The following is a 23346-nucleotide window of genomic DNA, read 5'->3' as shown; positions in this document are numbered from 1 at the left end:
CTGTTTGGATTAGAGCGACCACTGCTTCATTCTTTTTCCACGTCTTAAAATTAACTTCAGGTGGAGGGTCATTTTCAGATAGATTGTTATTGTCCATATTAGAAGCATTTTCTATTTTGCCATTGGTGTTTTCAGAAGCATTATTAACTGTCTCGATTAATGCCTCAAGCTCTTCTTCAGTTCTAAGTTGTTCGATAAAGTCATTTCGAAAAGAAGATGCTTTCAAGCCAAATTTTGCAGGCATCTCAAACATTGCTTCATACGGAGAACACTTGATGCTTTCATGAAATGCTCTATTTTTTATAAGTTGCACTAAATGTAACCTTTCAGAACATTTATTGGTATGACTGCTTTCCAACCAAGTACTTAGCATATTTTCAATATCCTGGTTGGTACGTTCAACCAAACCTTGAGTCTGGTTGCGCGTAGGTTTCCCATGCACAACTTTCAGATTTGGCCACTTTGCACAAGCTTCTTCTATGATTTTGTTACTAAACTCACGACCATTGTCACTTTGCAGTACACTGGGGGCTCCAAATATAGTAAAAATATCAATTAGGTGATATGCAACCTCTTTTACATGTTTGCTTTTTAGGGCACGCAACTGTATAAACTTTCTCAAGTGGGCCTGATAGACAAATATAAACTTAAAGTCATTATCTGGTTGTGACTGCATGTCAATTAGGTCCACTACCTGGCATCTTGAGTTCATCTCTTGGAAGACCATTGACCTAACAGCAAGTTCTTTCTTAAGTACCTTGTTTTTTTTTTTTTTTTTTTTTTTTTTTTTTTTTACAACATTCACACAAATTTAAGTAAATCATGACTTCTTTACTAGTTATGTTTTTGTACTTTTTCTGAAGTTCTTTTAACATCCTGTGTCTACCCCATGGCCTATTGATAAGTGCATCCCATGAATTATGGTAAAAAGTTCTTCAAAGAACACGTAAAATCTAACACTGAATCTAACATCACTTATGGGAAAAATAAGTTTTTCAACTTTCTAATAAATAAGTTGTCTACTTTCATTACATCGCATCTTTTTAGTCTTTGATAATCTTCCGGTTTTTTCCCACTACTTTTGCTTTTTACTATTATTCACTTTTTTTTAACAAATTGTTTTTTATATTATAATTTTCTATATTTTATCGTTTTTTTATATATTATTGTTTTGCATAATTTAATTTTAAATTTTAATATATAATCACCAGATTAATCATATTTACCACAACATGTATATTTATACATATAAACATATATTCAAAAAATGTGAAATGACAAAACATTATTCTCATGAGTTTTTGGTGGTTGTATGAAAAGATTCCAGTTCCCCTTGAAAAGTCGGGATCTTTCTATGGAATCAACAACAAAATAATTCTCTTATTTTTAACTATTTAAATTTATATTTGATAAATTAAGCATTTTAATTACCAATTCCATTCCGATAAATCACAAATTCCGATTTTTGATTTCTACAAAAGTATGCATCTACTATCTAAATCTGACTTGACTTTTCTTAGGAGATAATTATTCATTTATATATTCTCTATCAAAATGTTTAATCTTTGCAGCAATTGTGCAAGATTTTACTTTAAGTCTTTTTTGAAATAAATTTTAAAATTCCTTAATTTTAAAGTTTTTTTCCTTGTATTTCTTTGCCAAAGTGAGGGAAAATTTTTATTATTTTGTGAGGCTTTCAGATTTCAATAGAAGCACAGTTTAGAGTGCTATAAGTAGAAACTTCCTGTAGGTAATTCTTCTAATCTAATATACTTTTGTCGGACATATTCAGATATTGTGTCCCTTAATGTACACTTGTTTTTGATGCTACAATCCCTTAACGTTGAAAATAATCCACTGCATGCCGTTCTGAAGAAGACATGTTCAAAATTTTAATCTTTTTTCCCCTCCAAAATGCAAGGAAAAAATTCAGCTATAATAATTAAATTATATCCTTGTTCGTAAACCTGGGCCACACTAACCACATCTTTACAGTTCCCAATAGATGTTAACTGTTGCCATATTTTTTTTTAATATTCGCAACACTATTCCTATAAAAGTAATGCACAGCCATAATATTTAGTGGCAGCATCCTTTTATTTGTAAAGTCATTCAACACATGAGTGAAATAGATACAAAATACAGGCTTGAGAACAATACATGTAATTGCTTCATGAACACATCTTATGTTCCTAATAAGCTTATTTTTATTTATTTGGCATAATTCTAACAATACATTTAATGCTTATAAAAGTAATATGTTTAATATAAAAAGTAGTAAATAAAAGAATAAATAGTAATTAAAAGAATATATTATAAGTTGTGACTTTGAGTATTCCTACAATGGATATAAAATATATTAATGATTTAAGAAACTGAATAATTATAATAAAATTGATATTATAATTTAAAAATGAAATGTACACAAAAAGTAATTTAAAATTATGATTGAGCAGTATTATGTTATTAATAACTGCATGTTAAATTTACAGTATATTGAGGAAGTACTGGTTTAGAAACAGAGGCTTCTTTTTTTTTTTTTTTTTTTTTTTTTAAAAAAAGAAAAAGAAAAGAAAGAACATGAAATAATAACAAATGAAACCATAATTTCAGTAATAATATTACAATAATTATGTTGTAATGCAAATTAATTATAAAAATTAGGGTGTTATAAATTTTTGATATTTGCTGTGATTATCAAGATAAACAATGGGTGTATACAAATTTTATATTGTAATGTTCTGTGAAAAGTTTCAAAAAACTTCCCTGGGGAAATTATGTTTATGTGAACTCTAAAACACAAAGATTCTTATATTAAAATGCTGAAAATTTTAATGAGACACTAAAAATAGCATTTATTTTTAAAAAAATCTTATACTCAAAAATTGTATTTTTCAATTATTTAAAAAATTACTTTGGTCAAAATTTTACGATTTGTATTTTTCAAATTATGTTTCACTATATCTACTAACACATCTTTATATCTGCTCTAAAAAAGACTTTTCTGTCACTATTCCTTTTTTACTTTGATTTGGAGGGAGGGCAAATAAGTGATAGGGGGACCGGAAAATAATGTCTTTTCTGCGCATGTCCGACAATAACTTGCTAAGGGCAGAAGTGGAAGCAAATCCATGTCAAACACTCTAAACCAACCTTGGTCGACCATCCAAGAACATTTAAAGCAGAATGGAAAAATAAGCAAAGCAGGTGTTTGAGTACCCATAATCTGTCCGAAAAGAACAAAGCCAACCTATCCATCACATGCAACGTATTGCTTCAATGGCACCGTACAGAACTGTTTTTTGATCGGTTGATCAGTGGAGACAAATAAATAAGTCCTATATGATAATCCAAAACTCAAAAGGCAGTTTTAATAGGGGTTACAAAGGGTTTACATCCCGAAAAGGGGCTTCTGGGTGTTTGATGAAGCATTCGCAGAATTGTGCATTTTGAATGGCTGAAAACTGGAAAAACTGTTAACTTTATTGTGAACAATTGGATGGAGTGAACCAAACTTTAATCAAAAAATGTTAATTGTCAACAGAAAAGGCGTCATTCTGCAACACAACAATGCAAGACCGCACTGTGCAAGACGAACACTGGAAAAAATTAATGAATTGGGGTGGGAGGTACTGCCATACTCACCCACATACTCGGCCGATATCGCAGCATTGGATTTCCATTTATTCGGATTCCTACAACATTTTCTTAGTGGCAAAAAATTTGAAAATTTGGATGGTGTCCAAAATGTCCTCTTGAGATATTTTACTCAAAAACCAATTGATTTTTATTGGTCCGGGATTGAAAATCTGCACATTAGATGGCAAAAGGTTGTTGATAACGAGGGTGATTATATTATTGATTAAAGATAAAAACTTGTTAAAATGTATTTGTTTGAATTTAATGTAAGAAAGTGACATCACTTTCCGGTTCCCCTATTATAATAAAAAAAATATAAATCAAAATTCAAATTTAAAGTTGCAATAGGCTGTTAACTCTTCACTTTAATTTGGGTATTTTCCTTTTCTATTCTCAGAATAGTAATTGCTTGTAATAAACTTTTCTTCACTTCATCATTTCTGAAGCTCAAAACAGGTGATAATAATTTTAAAGTGCTAATAATTAGTTAATCAAACAGCATTGAAATTGAAACTAATTCATTCTAGCTTATATTTTGCCCTGAACACAACACACTTCACTCTGCTTATCAGCCTAACGAGCTGCTGCTAAGCTCTCTTCTTACCACAGTGATATCAAAAATGTAAATTTTCTGGAAAAGGCAGAATTAGTGTGTTAAGTTATAATATCTATTAAAATAAAAATGAATACTAAAATCTGCATGATTAGTATTCATTTTTATTTTAATAGATACAGTGTCTTATTACATATGGCTCTAGGAATTTCTAAATATGAATCAACAAAAATGCAAAAAAACTTTTTCTATATTATTGCATATATTTACTAATTCAACATCAACTTTTTCTATATTATTGCACATATATACATCCATACACACATATGTATTTATTCAATATAAAACTTAATCCTTTGAGCAGACAAGCCTTTTGAATGGCTTAAGAGCGAAAATTTTCCATTGCACAAAAAAACTGCATATTAAACATTTTGACATAAACATTGAAATGAACACTTATTAAATACCTGAGAGCAAGCAAATCGAAAATTTGGATATCTTTCCATCAAACAAACTACTGAAGACCAACTTCTGGCACATTTGCGTACTGTTTCTTCATAAGGCCAAAGCCACGCACAATCAATATGACAATTGCCAATGGCTATGATTGTATGTTGACTTTCCCCATTGTGTTGAGAGAAAAATTTTGTACTCAATTCTTTGGCACTTGCATAGCTGTCTCTGGAACTTTAAGGAAAATATTACAATGATTTTCATACAAAAATTATGGTTGCAATCAACTTTTAATTAAAACAATTAATTACTCACAATTCTTCTTTCTGAATAATATTGATCATTTCATTGGCTGTGTACAGGGCATCATAACTACGAACAGATTCTGCAGGTAAATGTTTTGCTATTCCATACAGCACTTCAAAATCCATTACCAAGTCATAAACCTGAAGCAAACAATTGTTATTAAAAATTATAGAAAAAAGGAACATAAGAGAAAAAAAACAATTTAAATTATATTAATTTTTTATTAACACTTAAACTATATTTTATGATTTGATTCATTATGGCTACTGCAAATTACTATTTGCATGGTCAAGAGATTAGCACTAGTTTGACAATGTAACTTAAAAGGAAAAAAGCAATTCAGATGTGTGAAGAACAACTACATACTGTCAAAATCTTCTCACTTACATGGGTATAATTACTGTAATTAAAATCACTATGATGCAAATTTGATATTTTGTGGCATGACAATGCCTAGTTTATTTATTTTAAGAATATTCAGATAAATTCGCATGAGAAAATTAACAAAGATCTCTTTAAATAACACCATCCAAAACAAAAAAAATTCGAGAATAAGAAAAACAAGAATAGAAAAAATTCAAGTATTTTAAAGAATCATACAGGCTTGTTATTATATGCGAATATGCCTAATTCAGATGTGAAAGAAAATAAGACAGTTTTCATACCTTTTATTATATTTATTGTACAATATAATTTTCATCGTTGCTTATGATTATATTGCCAGATTATAATAATTTGATATACCATCTTTTAATCAGAATAATACATTCAGAAGTGAAAGAAAATAATACATTTTCACACCTTTCATTATATTAATTGTACAATATAATTTTCATTGTTGCTTATGATTATATTGACAGATTATGATAATTTGATATACCATTTTTTAAAAATGGCTTGCCCTTAGAAGCAAACAACTCAAGTAGTACTTGGCTGACATTCACTTCATTTTTTAATTTTTCTTCCCTCAAAAAATTTTGCAAGAGACAAGCAAGTGATAATCAGAGGATGCTAGGTGGATGGTGGAAGCAGCTGAATTTCCTAGCCTAGCTCTACAATTTTCTGACGAGTTATCAAAGCATCATGTGGTCTGGCATTATCATGATGCAGTAAGTAGCATGATGCAGAAGAGGGATGAAAACCTTACAAACTTTCTTGCTTACCTGATATATCAAATATCAGATTTTCATTGAATTTTTTATACACATTTATTTGCTTGAAAATTAAAATTATAGGTTGATATATTCTCTTTATCATTCTTTATGCATGTAAATCCTTTAATACTTAAAAACAGTCTACTAGTATTACTTTAAAACATTACAAAAAGTATGTAAATACATTTCCTCCACACAGAGGTGATTTTGATAACGTGTGAAATCTACTCGACATAAAAACTCTGTAACAGTGGGGTTAAATCATAATAAGAAGTTATCATGGACTCACATTTTCGAACTGGAATATTTAAATACAGTTAAAACTAACAACCATAAAATGCACAATGTATACAAAATTGTGCATTTTATGGTTAAAGAATGAATTTCGGACAAGGTGAATGGGCAAATTAAGCAAAAAATATCCCACACTATGAACAGCACAGGAATTCTGCCACAGGGAGTACATGAGGGGCTAAATTTGTTTTATTTTCTGTTTTGGCATCCTATAATGGCATTCAATTTACTTTTTTTTTTTTTTTTTTTTTCTTTTTAAAGTGGTTAAACAAAGAGTCAAAGCAAAAGAAACCATAAATAAACATAATTCTTAATATTTACATATCTAAGAATTGGAAGCTCTCATTAAAAAAGAGCATAAGGGACCTCATCAGAAGAAAGTTTCTTCTGATGAGGGAGACCATAGAGGGTCTATATTTACTTCAATCGTGGAATTTCTGAAAAAGAAGGAAGAGGACTAGGTTACAGCTAAGACCTCCGAATTAAGCTAATACAGTAAGTGCTTGATAACAGAGCAGTGCAGTACTTCAAGTTCGCCCAGGTGAAAAGGTAGAAACAAACCACTTTGGATAAAGTCTTGAAAATTGGTTTTTTTAGTAAACCAAAGGTAAATGTACAAGAAGGCCATGGACAGGTATATCTTCCATTGCCAGTAGACAACTGAGAAGAAATCAAATTAAACTAAATTTTAAAAATGTACATACAAATAATTTTATGCAAATAATTTTATAAAAAACTAAGAAACTTCTAAAATTTTCACCACTGGCAGTTTTATATTCTTTGAAATTTTTTTATGTCGTTTTGCAGTTCTGGACCAGGCTCAAGAACAGATTAAAATTACTTTTATGATAATCTTCGAAAAACAGTGCCCCATATAAAAATATTAATAAAATAATAGTTATATTTTTATGTGCATAGCTATTAAAAAAACTTAATTTTTATTACCTGTCTATCAAAACATGCAATGTCAGCCATTTCCAACGTAAAATATCTCTTACGATCAGGAGGAGATATCATAGTAGGAGATCCACTGCCTAATAGAGTGTTACAAGCCATCTCAATATAAAAGGTTTGCCGAAGATCTTCTAATGTTGCATTTTTACAAACAATGAAACTTTGTCGATCAGATCCTAAAACATATCACACTTGTTAGCAATTAGCAATAATGTATAATATCTAGTAAATATTAAATTGCATCTAAATAATATACTTTGAAGGCATTGAGATTTTATATGTTTTGATATCCGAGACAAAGATGTCAATACCAGTATTATTTATGAAACTACATTGCAGGCTCTAGAATACGTAACAAAGTGAAACAGCTAGAGGGAGCTAAGAGAGATGGTCTGCCCGCAGCAGGAAATTTTTCAGGCAGATATTTTTCATGTGAAGTACCGTTTTATTTGATTAGTTGTATGGATGATCAGGGCCAAAAGAGGTTTACTGGATAATGTAAAAGTTCACTGTGGTTACCTAACAGTGGGATTACTTTGTGGAGAGCTAAAGACCTCAAAAAAGAGCTTAGAAATTGAAACTGGCTCATATTTTCTTTGCAAAAGGGTAACAACTGATATTCATATTTTACATAGGATAAATTAAGAAAACACTCATGCAGCTGCTACAATCTTAAGGATTTTACCCTAGGTAAACCTGCTAGTAATTAGCAGTCTTATTCACTCAGCAATGTGATATGAAGCCTCCCAATATGCTAAATTGTCATATAAAATTCAATTAAGAGTAGGATTTTATTTATTTATTTAATTTTTTTTCTTGCCACAGTATTCAAAGAAATAAGATTTCAACAGATTCATATTCGTGCAATGCCTTCCTTACTCAATCAAAATCCTTTAATCAAAAACATAATGTCAATTAAATAAATACCACAACAGCATAAAAAAAAAAAAGAGAATGAATTTTCACTGAGTGAGAAACATTTCATCATTTTAAACCTTTGCTGTTCATTCTAAAATCAAGTCTCCAGAATACAGTTCCAAATATTTAATACCACTGTGTTCCCCCCCCCCAGTTGCTGTGCACTTCACTTTTCACGAAAGGAGTTTTTTAAATACAAACCAATTAAAGTACATCTAAGGTCTAAAAATGAGTATCTCACATTTACAAAATTCTTACAGTACTGTCTGTGGACAGCAAGCAGTATAATGAAAGAAACTTTAGAATATCACTAGTCATTTTGGTAAGAGAGAAATGAGAAAACTAGCAATTTAGAATGCTGGAATTAAACTTCAAAAATAAACACAGCTTTTATTTATTTTTCTGCAAGTCATTTTGCTATTTTAAATTTGGTACTTATGGAAAATCCACTTTGGTACTTATGGAACACCAATCATTTTGGCAACATAAAATCTGCAGTTGCACGCAAAATAGAAACAAATATGTCTTTTTCTTTGAGAAGACAAACTTTACCACATGAATTCAACCACATAAGAATCAAAGTATTATCCCACTGTCCCACTTTGTCTTTTATTCTGTCATTTTGCCCAACTCCACAATTGCTCAATGTTTTGTGTATGCACTCCGGTGTCCAGATCTAATAGTTATACTTATAAACTTTGAAATTAACAATTTTTATTTTGTTGCTTTTATAAACTTTCCGAGAGTTTGCATATACTGTAGAACCTTCTTCAATGTTATCTTTTATTGCTTGAATAAGCATTATCTGGAACTTTTACCAGAAAACACCTATTTATTTCCTTGCATATGCCTCCAAACAACCATTGCTTGGGGGTTATTATCCCTACATCCCTACATTGTTTTTACATTTTGAGAAAAGGCTCTCATCAGTTTCATAAACGAGACTGGTCCTTCCAATTTTTTTGCTATGCCTTGTTTAAAGACTTTGTGTACAAACTTCTTATAAATAACTGTTCAAGTTGATAACAGTATTGTCACTCAACTCTTATTCTTCTTTTCCTGATTCTATACTAGTTAATTCTCAAAGCCAGCAGTAAATGAATCTAAGTGCAGTCACAAATGCTGAACCCTCAAACTATGTTTCTTTCCGAATGGATATTCAGCTCTGACGAGTCTTAATATTAGAATGCCTTGAATCTGTGTTTTTAAATAAAGCACTATACTGTACATTAATGCATCATTAATTTATTTTTTGGATGACAGTAAGGCTCCATACCTTTGAAAGAATAATACTGCTTCTTGTTCTGTAGTTGGTAAATCCCAAATTTTAAAAATGTTTTACGACTCAGAGCTATAACAAAATTTAAAAAGAGCAACAGCTTTACTACAAGAGCTAGAAAGAAACTCTTATTCAGATCACATTGAATCATGTGTGGTCCATTTTATCCTTATTGACTAAAATTAAAACATATGTGGCAGGTTTTATCATAATTGGTGAAAACTCGCATTCATTTGGCAAAAATGATTGACTGAATTTTCTGTACGTACTTATGCTTGTTTGGGGGGGGGGGAGGGTGCACTGAGAGAAACAGATTATCCCCAGCAGCAAAAGCTCAAGCTATGCCACTGAAGTAAAGAGCAAACATTATATATTTGACAACATGTCATAAATGAAATAGTAGTAAATCCAATATGTATATAAAAGTAAAACAATCAGACATGAAATATATTACAGCTGTCCCTTAAAGAAATGTACATACAGAAAAAAATAAGAACATACTGTAGAAATCCATAATTTAACTAATGAAGGGCATTGTGTCCCTTTTTTAGAAACATATATTAACCAAACAGAAAACATTCAGTTTATGAATGCATGTCTTCAATGATCTAAAGACTTTTTTTCAAAAATCTTCAAATTAGATATTACTGATATAATTATAGGAAAATAATATTATGATAAAAGAAACACATATCAATAGTTACATTCAAGTAACAAATAGATATTACACTGACAATAACTTAAGCATGTAACCAATAAATAACACTTCTGACAATTCATGCAAATACGGTAAAAGTAAATTTACGGGTACCCCTGAGCGAAAATTGGCGATTTTTGGCTGTACATGGATACTGAGTTTGTGCAATTCTTTGACTTGTTATTTTGGCTTTGTGTAGCAGCAATTTTAGCACCAAAAATTGCAGCTACACAAAGACAAAATAACAAGTTGAATTGCACAAACTCGGTATCCATGTACACTTTGACCTATTTTCACACACACAACAACAAAAAAAAAAAAAAAAAACAGAATTGCACAAACTAGGCATTGCACACTCCCTTAACTTTATCCATGTACACTTCGACCTATTTTCACTTTAAAAAAATCAGATAATTGCACAAACTTGGCATTCTGCACTCCCTTGACTTTGTCCATGTACACATCAATATATTTTCACTTAAAAAGTCAAAGGAGCAACCAATTCTAGGTAAAAGTATATTTACAAAACATTCAACTACTCAGGTTACCATAAATGAAACAACAACTTGGTGATAAACAAAACAAAAACTTGGCGATAAATGAAACAACAACTTTGCGATAATACAAGGGATAAGTTTCAGTCTACTTTAACCGAAAATACTTTTAAAATTCTATATAATATAGAAAATTTTAAGACAATTTTTTTAATTTCAAAAATTTTAAATCCTATTATTAAGACATTCAGAATAAGGAATTAAAACTATATATTCAGTACAAAGTCCAAAATCTGGACTTCCAATATCCAAAATTATCTAAAATCGGGACCACCAGCATTTTTTTTTTTTTTTTTTTTTTTTTTTAGCGTTGTGCACGCACATTTTTCATAATAACTTTTAATAACAAACAAACTTGTACTTCAAAGTAAAATATCTTCATACTGAAGAAACACAATCATTTATTAGCATAAATATATGTGATCAATAATTTGGCTCTGTAGCCACCATTTTTACTTGGATACATCTCAAACTTAAACATTCTATATTGAAACATCATTGATACTGAGATCACATGCTAGTTTTTGAGTTTCAGAACAAGAAAAATTATATCCCTGATGTCAACCTAGCAAATCACTACTTATTATTCTTTGCTTTCATCAATGCATGACTGTCAGCATATAGCAGCTTCAGAAATGACTCATGCAGTGATGTTTAAACATTCTCAAAATATTAGTAACCAAATATCAAACAGCATGGTAACTTTTGATGTTGACATTACACTTGGTGATGATTACGGACTTCATCTAACTGAACAGCAGAGCAGAGTGTATGGATGAGGAAAAATTCAACAGAATATTTCTATATACAAAAAAGAGAGAGAGATTTTGTACATGATACTCATAGCGCTGCCTGAATTACATTTAGTGCTATATTTAGTGCTGCCAAATTTCTAATTAATGGAATATATGAATAAATATTGATAAGTGGTAAAAAATGACTGCGCTATAGCAGAAGTTTTTCGTTGCAATGAATATGTCCTAATCGTCAATTAACTAGTGAACCACAAAATCTGTAGTATAGTTCTAAAGTCAGAAAATATTACTACCAATAGAGAAGAAAGTGGCAGATAGGTTGTTGAAAATACACAAATTTCTACTAACAATTTAGTCAGAATTCTCAACATGGCAATTAGAGGACTTGAAAAATTAAACTTTATAACTTAATAAGAAATTATACCTATCTATAGAATTAAAGAGAAAATATTAGCAAAAAAATGAAGCAACTTAAACAATTTACATTGAAAGAAATGTTTAATACAGCAAAAAAATAAATATTAAGGTTTTTTGGGAGAGGTTGTGGTGATGGCGATAAGGAGCGCGCCTTGTGCCCTCCAATAAGTGTGGCAACCCTAGAGGAGAAGTTTCTTACGAGTAGCGAGCAGAGCGAAACAGGCAGGCTGTCGGGCAAAGTTCCTAAATAAAGCTTAATTTTTATTGTGCACTATGTCTCGTTAATATTTATATCAATGCAGTAGGAACATAATCTGTGATATGGAATTCGAGGATTGGTGGTAAAAACATAACAGGAAATTTCCATAATGGTCACCCGGACTGTGTTAAATCGTATGACCAGTTCTCAAGCACTTTCGGTTTTGACTACAAGCCATCACTCAAGATCTCCAAACCAGAAGTAATGGATTACATCGGTTTTCATCCTCCGAATCACAGATGAGTAGTAATTATAGATCATTTTATAATTCTGTTTTCTACTTATCATTTAATTTCATTTTCTTTAGTTAAATTTTCCTTTTATTTTGGCTTAAAAACCTTGCACAATGTCTGATGTTCATGCCGTCCAAATTCCGGTTTATAACCGATCAGACCCATCTTTATGGTTTATTATGTGTGAAAGTACTTTTGCTCTTGCCACCCCCAAACCTATCACAGAATCCATTACTAAATATAATTATGTAGTTGCTCATCTTCCTCCAGATATTGCATCAATAGTACGGGATTTACTTATGAAACCAGACCCTATTGATCCATATGCAAAGCTTAAAACTGAGTTAATAAATCGTTCAGGAGAATCTTCTCAGCAAGAAATTCGCCAGTTATTATCTGGAGAAGAATTAGGCTCTCGAAAACCTTCCGATTTGCTTAGAAATATGAAGCGTCGAGCAGAATCTTTAAATGTTCCTGATAACTTAATGTTAGAATTATTCCTTCAACGTTTGCCTTCGACTGTTCAGTCTATTTTGGCAGCGGTGTCGAATTTAACTGTAGATAAAGCTGTAGAAATTGCCGACAGAATTTTAGAAGTAAATCCAACCCCAGGGACTTGTGCCGTTTCTCGCACAGTCGATCAGTCTCTTGAGGATAAATTATTTAAATAAATAGAAAAATTAAACGTATTGATCGCATTTCTCTTTCTCGTGGTCGCTCGCCAAATCGCGGAGATCGCAATAAGGAAAGAAGCAATTCCAAAAGGAGAGATTATTCTGTTTGCTGGTATCATAGACGTTTTGGGAAAAAGTGTAGAGATGACAAATGTACAAAACCTTGTTCATGGCAGGGAAACGAAACCAGCAAAGAATAGAGGCGACTTATTCTTTGCCTCAAGTTTCACGTCGCCTGTTCGTTCGTGACCGTAGAACAAACCTTTCATTCTTGGTCGATACCGGCTCTGACGTGTCCTTACTTCCAGCAAATAATTCTCAAAAACGGAATTCGTCCCAACAAACACTTTTCGCTGCTAATTCTTCTACTATTCATGTTTATGGTCAAAAAACACTTTCTTTGGATTTCAAATTAAGACGACAGTTTACATGGACTTTTCTTATAGCAAATGTTAGTACACCCATTCTTGGAGCAGATTTTCTCCATTTCTTTGAATTGGTGCCTGATCTCAGAAACAAATGTCTCAAATATTTAAAAACGCATTTTAAAACCGTCGGTTGCGTGAAAAATGCAAGCATTTATTCAGTAAAAGCTGTATTTAGTGATACACCATATCACAAAATTTTAAAAGAATTTCCTTCAGTTACTAGATTACCAGATCCTAACCAACCTGTTAAACACAACACCGTTCATTATATCATAACTAAAGGTCCACCTGTGGTTGCAAAACCTCGTTGGTTAGCTCCAGATCGCTTAAAAATAGCAAAACAAGAATTTCAAACTATGATGCAATTGGGGCATACTCTACTAATATTAGGCATGTGCAAGGTTCAAAAAATGTCGTTGCTGACGCTCTTTCAAGAATCGAAATTGATTCCATAACAAAATCTACATTTTTGGATTTTAAAAAATTTTCGGAAGCTCAACGGCATGATCCGGAGGTACAAGACCTTCTCAAAAACAACACATCATCTTTGAAACTGGAATTTAAACCGTGCCAGTATTCTGATGGTAATATTCTTTGTGACGTGTCAACAGACATTCCTCGTCCATTTGTTCCGAATTCCTTTCGCAGACTTATCTTTAATCATCTGCATAATCTGTCACATCCAGGAATTGCAGCTACTACGAAGCTTATTTGTTCTCGTTATGTATGGCCCGATATGAAACGTCATATCAAAAATTGGGTGAAATCCTGTGAATCTTGCCAAAAATCGAAAATTACTAGGCATACTAAAGCACCACTGGGCACATTCTCTCTTCCTGATGCACGTTTTTCAGAAATCCATATGGATATCGTTGGACCGTTACCTCCATCAGAAGGCAACGTGTACCTTTTGACTCTAATAGATAGATTCTCCAGATGGCCTGAAGCCATTCCCATCCCGGATATGAAAACGGAAACCATTTGCAGAGCCATCTTCAACTGTTGGATATCTCGTTTTGGCTGCCCATCGATCATAACAACAGACCAAGGTTCTCAAATGAGATCCGCACTTTTTGCAGAATTCACGCGCATTTTGGGTACGAACAGAATCACAACAACAGCCTATCATCCAATGTCAAACGGCATTGTTGAACGATTTCATCGACATTTAAAATCTTCTCTCAAGGCTCACGAGACCAATAACTGGACTGAAACACTACCAGTTGTTATGCTTGGTATTCGGACAGCCGTAAAGGAAGATCTACAGTCATCTTGTGCTGAACTTTTGTACGGCACAACTCTCAAGCTGCCTAGTGATATGATAACGTCATCTAAGATATCTCCGTATGACACACAATTTATCACGAATCTTCGGCATAGAATGCAACAGTTGAATCCAATAGCAACATCTGCACATTGCCAAGAAAAATGTTACGTAAGTGCTACCTTAAAGTCGTGTAGGCATGTATACTTACGTGTCGATCGAGTAAAGCCACCTCTGTGCCAACCATATACAGGTCCACATAAAGTTCTTTCTAGAACGGACAAAACTTTCACAATTGATATTAACGGTCTGAAATCTACTGTGTCTATAGACCGTGTGAAACCAGCCTATTTGCTTTCGGACTAATTTGCCTGAACTGAAAACAAATAAAGACTTAAAGACAGTTCAGCAGAATAAATCTGCAAACGAACTCTCTAAGACACAAACTGTCACCAGATCGGGAAGACATGTTCACTTCCCTAAGAAACTTGCTTCTTACATAACAATTTAAAACACTTTTTTAAAATTCATATCTTAACATATTACTTGTTATTTCATGTTTATTATATGTGTCAATACCTTGTTATATATTGAATTGCATTTTGATCTTTTCTAATTTTATATTCTAATTTTGTAATCATAAAAAAAATACCCGACAGCACGGATACTCTGAGATAATTTCATAACCTATGTCGTTCCTTTGAATAGCCATTAAAGGAACTGGGGGGAAACTCTGTGGTGATGGCGATAAGGAGCGCACCTTGCGCCCTCCGATAAGTGTGGCAACCCTAGAGGAGAAGTTTCTTACGAGTAGCGAGCAGAGCGAAACAGGCAGGCTGTCGGGCAGTGTGCGCGAAGTTCCTAAATAAAGCTTAATTTTTATTGTGCACTATGTCTCGTTAATATTTATATCAATGCAGTAGGAACATAATCTGTGATATGGAATTCGAGGATTGGTGGTAAAAACATAACAGGAAATTTCCATAAGGTGTACCTCACCCAAAGTCAAAAAAGCTTCATTATTTCATAAATCACTATTTCACATTTTTAATTTAATAATATCTAAATATCTTACTATGTTTAAACTGCTGATCTAATATCCAGAAAAATTCCAAATCGAGAACTATTGAAGTCCCAACAAGACTGGATTTCGGACTATGTGCTCTAAAGAGTATCAGTCACACAAAAAACACTAAATATTTATAAATAACTTTTATAATTAAATAAATCTTTATCAGAATCATATTATAAGAAAACTTTGAAATACTCTTCAGTTTCAGAATGGGGCAGAAAATTTCTCTCTTCTCTTCCTTTTAGAATATTGTTTAACTGTCTTTTCAAGGACATTTTTCACTTTAAAAAACTTCCATTTCTTATAAGCTATATATTACCATTTAATCCTTGCAATGGTATTCCATCAGATGTCCATATCATGCTCTCACAGCGTGCATTCCATCTTAAATGTACTTCCTTTCCCAACCAACTTTCAGGAATATCGATTCGTACCTAAAATTATAATATTTACATATTTACTTACATATGTATGACATAGTTTTAAAAATATGAGTATGCTGTGCATATTTAAACTTGGATTCTAGTGATAATATGACCACGTATTTACCAATATAAATATATACAATACAATTTTTTTTTAAAAAAACGAAATATAAACATGCCTATAAATATATTTAAAGCAAGAAGTACTTTATATATATATAAATTTGAATTTAACAAATATTCTCTATTTGCATAAAGCTAATTTAAAGTAAATTTAAATTTTAAATTATGAAATTTTAATTGCATACAAATAAAAGATTAATTATTGCTACGAACTAATTTACAATATTATTTAAATTCTGAGAGCATATTTAAATTAAATGCAAGTATCTAAAACCATGAAAAAGTATATAACGTTCCAAAAAATTAATATATATTATTCCAAAAATTATTCCCAAAAATTTTTTAAGACTAAATTAATTTTGCATAAATGAATACTGTTGAGCAGGCAGGAGACCAATCTTATCCAGGGGAAGTTGCCTCTAAACCTAACTCTTCAATTACTCAATTCATAACTTACTATTTACTTGTATTTTTAGTATTATTTTTGTATTTTGATAGATTGTATATAGTTTATTTTTGTGCATTATTCGTGTCAGGGAAGTCAGAGGTTTCTAAATTACTTTGGTTTTTCTAAAAAACTTTGGTTTTCTACTCTAAGTGAATTTGCTTACTAAATTGCTCAAAGTTCCTTTAGTTTAAATTTCTTTTTTAAGTAATTCACTACATTTAGATTTACTTTTGGTTTTGAATATTACTACACCCATGTCTATATGGATGATGAAACACGAACTGAGTAATTGAAGAGTTGGGTTTGGAGGCAACTTTCCCTTGATAAGATCTGTCTTCTGCCTACTCAGTAATTATTCACTTATGCAAAATTAATTTAGTCTTAAAAAATTTTTTTTTAATTTTGAGGATACATTTTTTGGAATATTATATATTTTTCCATGGTTTTAGATACTTGCACTTAATTTGCATATGCTCTCAGAATTTAAATGATATTGTAAATTAGTTCAGAGCAATAATTAATCTTTTATTTGTATGCAATTAAAATTTCATAATTTAAAATTTAAATATACTTTAAATTAGCTTTATATGAATAGAGAATATTTCTTAAATTCAAATTTCATTCCTTGCAGCAATGGCACAAGAGAATTATTTAAATTTAATTCAACTGTATTATTTATTCTTATATATAGATACAGTCAAAAGTCGTTAATTCAGACACCCATAATCCGGAATGATCTATAATCCGGACCTCAAAGCTACAAACTTTCTGATGCATGCGTCACATTGACGCATGCGTGTAAGACCTTTACGGCTGCAAATATGCGCGTGCACATGCGCATAATACGTTTACGCATGTGCATTTAACATATAACAGACGGTATAAGCTAAGCTAAAATTATCTAATTCAGTTAATGTTGCAGATTGCGTTGTTCCTTAATCTTCGAATTGGATCCGGCTTATTATTTTTTGCAGACTGTTAGAGCAATTTTATAAAAGTAAGCTTGAACTTTCGATTATGTCAAATAGAATTTCCGATATATATTTACTAATATGTAAAGGATCTACAAAGTGAAAGTATGTTTTGATGTCCATCAAACAAAAAGTGGAATTGCTGCAAAAAATGGATAAATGCATATCCTTTGTTTCTCTAACCATTCTGAAATCTGTTTATCAATTTCACGCTGCTCTGCGGCAGAGTGGGGGTGGGGACGCCGCGGCGCGCAATGAATTGGAAGTTGATCTGTCAGCACTATCCTTATTTTCAGGGCAGATGTTTTTATTTTATTTGGCTTATAATTCCTTACTAAATGTAGTATTTCATTTCGATGTACTCCGTCTTTGATATGATTTAAATCAAATTCCTCATCATTATAATTCCCTTCTGATAGTGAAGAAAGTGACACATAGGTTATTAAAAACGAAAAAATTTCGATTGACAAGTTAGTCAGTATTCTCGCCACAGCAATTACGGGACTTGAACAACGGAACTTTGTAACTGAACAAGAAATTATGTCTGTTTATAGAATTAAAGAGAAAGTATTATCACATAAAACAAAGCAACTTAAACAACTTACATTGAAAGAAATGTTTAATAAAGTAAACAAATAAATATTAAGCTTTTTTTTTTTTTTTTTTTTTTTTTTTTTTTTTTTTGTAAATTTTGATACCCTTTAGATCATAATTGTTATTTATTTCATAAATTACGGTTTCATATTTTTAATTTTATAATTTCTGCATGCCATCTTACCAGATTTAAACTGATGATCTATAATCCGGAAAAATCGATAATCCGGAATCGCCGAAGTCCCGACGAATCCGGATTAATGACTTTTGACTGTATTGAGTATCACAGCATATGGGGGTGATCTACTCTCCAAAACTTTTAAACATACAATGTTTTTTTTCCTAACAATAGAGAAAGAAGGTGAAGTCAGAGACATTGTTTCTTCAAAGAGCAGCAGGAAAAACTAATGCCTACTGACTGGAGTCATATTTATAGCCGGAAAGTTCTTTGTGTTAATCCTGAGCAGTGACTGAACTAAAGATTTCACAGTGGAGAGAAAGAGCGACATAACATGCTGCAGAGTGACAAAAATGGTGCAATGCATATCATTGAAGCAGGGACATGTTTAATTCAAATTAATAATTTTGTTTCATATTTTATATATATGCATATATATATACATGTAATGACAATTTAAACAAATTAATGGAGTTCTAAAAGTAATTAAAAAAAATATTTAAAATCAAGAGCTGAAGTATGTTTAAGATTTCATTTTATTAAAAGCTTAATAATTTAGTAACATATATTACAAAGATAATAATAATTTAGTAACTGAATCCATGGAAAATTTTTGGGTACTTACGTATTAATGCCATCACAGCTGCAGATTTAGCAGTTTTTAAATGCCACCAATCTACATTTAAAATTTTTGCGGCAAATCATAAATTAAAACACTTTATTTAAAATCAAAGTTGTCAATCGGATTTCGGTGGAAAATGGGAGAAAAAAATAAAATAAAATTGCATCTTCTTCTGTGTTTCGCAAATCCCAAAGATGCATTTCGTAGCACTAAAAAATGGCATCAAAAATCAGCAAACAACACAACAAAAAGGAATGCAAAAGGTAACTGCATACAAACAACAGGATTGCTCTTTATTGGCACATCAGCACAACTTCTGCTGCAGTAACATTAATACGTAAGTGCAGTGGTGTTAATATGCAAGTACCAATTATTGGTATTTATTTATTAACACAAATACCTCAGTAGAAATTGCCAAATTTTCAGAATGGGCCAAACTTTGGTAACCATGTACACTGCAGAAAAAAAAAAGGGGGCAGTTCTATATCTCCCATTCTACTGGGCCGATTGATGAAATTAAACTTGCAATTTTCATGTCTCGAAAGCGCGACTTAGGATATGTATTAGATTTATGTACTAAGTCGCACTTTTGAGACATGAAAAATGCAATTTGAATTTTGTCAATCGGCCCAGTAGAACGGGAGATTTAGAACTGTCCCCTTTTTTTTTTTTTCACAGTATAGCAAACCATTATTTCAGCACCCATGCTCATAACAATCTTTCATTCAAGCAATGTCACTATTTTTGTATGCATTCCTTCTTTTTTTTTTTTTTTTTTTTTTTTTTTTTTTTTTTTTTTTGTTATATTCCAAGTTTCAATAGTTTTTATATATAAATTGCAATTCTTTTTGCCCTGAACTTAGTTTTAATATATAAGCTTATGGAAGAAACTATTCTAAAATTTCTGCAGGAATAGTGAATATTGCAGAAAATCTTTCATAGATGTGTGTGTGTTCAATGAAATTTCTATTTAAATATTTATTGAATTAGTGCATGTGCACTTATGAAAAAACGAGAATCTGCTGTGAAAGTAGCCTTACATTTTACACGCATGTTCCCCTCCCTGTAACATGTTCTTTATACATATTTCTAGTAATTGAATAATAAAGGAGTGAGGAGTGTGGTAAACTTTTATGTTGACATAACGCTTGGCGATGATTACAGATTTAAGTTAAATGCACTAAAAAATGTTGACGAGGAAAAATTTCTTTCCCATATGCTAAAAATTGATTTTGTTGATGATACTCATAGACATAAACATTACATTTACGGCTATTTGAATTAAGAATAACTGGGTAAAATCCTGGGAGAGCACACACGCTTGGCGACAAACTGGGAAAGTGCAGAATCACCCACTGCTTCGCGCTTTCTAAAAATCCCCAACTTGAAAATAGCAAGTCAAAGAAATGCAGAAACTTGCTATCCATGTACACATCGACCTATTTTACTTTAAAAAAGCATCCCAGAATTGCACAAACTTGGCACTGCACACTCTCTTGACTTTGTCCATGTACACAGCGATAGCGCCATATAATTGGGTGCGCCAAGGGTGTGGGCTCTGCTAGGATCCAACTGAATAACTGATTTGTTATTCACATAAACCCAGAATCAGCGCCAGGAGCCTGGAGATGACACTCTGGGCAATTCCAAGTTCGTCTGATACTTCCAGTTGGGTACGCCCACATTCCAGACGGCCGATAATTCTACCACGTAAAAAATCATCCAAATGCGTCCTTTGTGTCATAACTATTCGTTTATTGCACTGAAATGCTTATAAAGCGCCTGCGAACAATTTTACTTCTTTGCCTGTATTCCTTATATATCACTCTCTTACACTCTCGTCATTGTGACGCACCATCGGTGTCATCTGGTTACTTCCTGAAATTTGCATATGATTCTTGAAGATGTGTGTAGTGATTTTACAGGTGATATATTTATTTTAGAGTTCAATTTCCGCGTGACTCCGAATTATCCTTAATTTATGAACATGAGTGTAGTTAACACCACTGTCCATTCATAAATTATATGCTCATGAAAAGTTTTATTTGCTTCACAAAATAACTTCAGTCTTTTTATTTGAAATTTACACCAAACAAGGTTTTAATTTTATACATTATTAAATTAAAACATTACCTAAAACCTATAAAAGCAACACTGAATACCTTAAACCATAAATAAAAATGCAAACCATAAACCTATAAAAACAACTCTGAACTTGCAAACTTTATAATCATTCTATATACATTAAATCAGGAAACATAAAATTATTTTATATACATTAAAAAGTCAGAAATGATCTTCATCCACCTTATATCTTTGAAATTTAATTTGTCACCCAATCAACATAGTGATTAGTGACTCTGAATGCCATACCGAAAGCCCTGAGTTCAAATCCCAGAGAATGCATGGTTGTTTGTAAACGCACAGTGCCTGTGCTGCATGGGGGCACTCTAAATGTCTGACCAGCCTAAAGTCCTCTCGAGAGGTTAGTGGTAGGGAAAGCAGGATGGAAGAGCCTCAGACCCACCCAACTCCAGGGTGCTGTCCTTAAAAACTGGGGGTGAATCTAAGCAAAGCACACCTATATGGTGTTCAAGGCACTTGCCAGAGACAGGTATTGCAATTCAGCCTTGTTGAGATCCGATGTTGCTGTGTGACTTCATTACGAACTATGAACTCACGGTCAGGGACCGCCTGAGAACTCGGAAGGGGGAAGTTGCACGCTGCGTTGTGCCAAATTTAAAACCTTTTTTATCCTATAAATATTCTATAATCTGTTTTGGGTACAACTCTGATATACGCCCTAATTTCACCAAATGTGGCGATATGTGTTCTGAGCTGGTTTTTGGCAAGATTGCGTGTTGTATGGCAACCCTGTCGACGTTGAAAAATCTTTCGCTGGAGTTCGTTGGTTCCCATCATGCTTTGTGTCTGAGAAGCTGGGGGCAAAAGATTTAATGGTAAAAGTTGTTGAATTGAAGTTTGGCATAAGGAAATATTGTCGTGGCCATCCTGCTGAAGGGCAATGGGTATTTGGAGGTGTGGAAAGAAGGTATGGGAGATTATTTTTAGTGGCTGTGCATGATAGTAGGGATTTGTGATTATTTGTTATTTTTTTATTTGTGAACCATAGTATGAATTTTCTAGATAGTGTGTCCGGCTGTCATATAAATATGATAGTGATTACGTGGCAGCATGTTAAAGGTGGTATGAAATTGGTATTTCTGCTGTTCAAAAAAGCATTAATGGTAAGTACATTTTATTTTATTCTTGTTCTTATTTTGTAGAATGTTATGTTCATTGTTTTTTTACTATGAATTTCTGTCGTTATTGTTGTTTTTTTGATTTGTTTGAAATTTAGTTATTTTGTTGATTAGTGCGTACAGTCTAAACTGTGCAATTCGTACATGTTTTTTAAAGTTGAAACAGAACGCTGTGTACATGGTATTCTTTGAAATTTATTGTTGTTATGTTAATTTATTAAAGCGAAGTGTGTGTAGTTCGTAAATTCATTTGTTGCCTAGATGGTGCCATTCGTAGATGTTTTTTTTTAAGTTAAAACATATCGCTGTGTACATGGACTCTTGTCAATAATTTTGGTTAGAAACTTCACGGTTTTGCTATCTAAATTTTTTGTTTTTGATTCGGATTTTTAGCTTAAATTGTGTGTTCAAAACGTGGTTTTTGCATTCACGAAAACCGTGTTTTTGGAGACATTTTAGGCTTAAAGTTCGAAATGTAGACAAAAAATTTAGATAGCAATATGGCAGCGTGCAGTTTCTCGCCAAATATTTTTGGCGAGAAATTTGCCGCATATCAGAGTAGTTCCTGTTTTGCAATATTATTAAAATGTGTTTGTGTAAATAATGCATTCATCATTTTATGAATATACCCCTCAAAAGACTGCATGAGATGGAACATTCAACCAGTGGCCTTTGCTTAACCCATTTGGAACAAGGTAAGCATTTTTGTTTTACCTTCAATAATTAGTTTGAAGTGTGAATAACACTAATAGTAATAATGGTAACAGACACAATCTTGTCTCCTTGTCAGGATGAGTTTTGTGATCTTGCTTTGATATC

General features: G+C 32.0%; 1 protein-coding gene across 1 annotated transcript in view; it reads right to left on the bottom strand.

Annotated features, from left to right (window-relative positions):
* LOC118183595 (alpha-mannosidase 2C1-like) overlaps window positions 1-23346 on the bottom strand; it is a 74122-nt gene that overhangs the window by 45988 nt on the left and 4788 nt on the right. The window contains exons 2-5 of the mRNA XM_035353191.2: window positions 16223-16337; window positions 7345-7529; window positions 4961-5091; window positions 4660-4879 (exon numbers count right to left, since the gene is read on the bottom strand). Of these exons, the coding sequence (XP_035209082.1) occupies window positions 4660-4879; window positions 4961-5091; window positions 7345-7529; window positions 16223-16337 (651 nt within the window). The remainder of the gene's footprint in view (window positions 1-4659; window positions 4880-4960; window positions 5092-7344; window positions 7530-16222; window positions 16338-23346) is intronic.

The sequence above is a fragment of the Stegodyphus dumicola genome, chromosome 5, assembly GCF_044657685.1.
Source record: "Stegodyphus dumicola isolate Sdum_Otavi_A_Nest chromosome 5, ASM4465768v1".
NCBI lineage: Eukaryota > Metazoa > Arthropoda > Arachnida > Araneae > Eresidae > Stegodyphus > Stegodyphus dumicola.
Note: the sequence above shows the minus strand (reverse complement) of the source record. Positions and strands in the feature narration are given on the sequence as shown.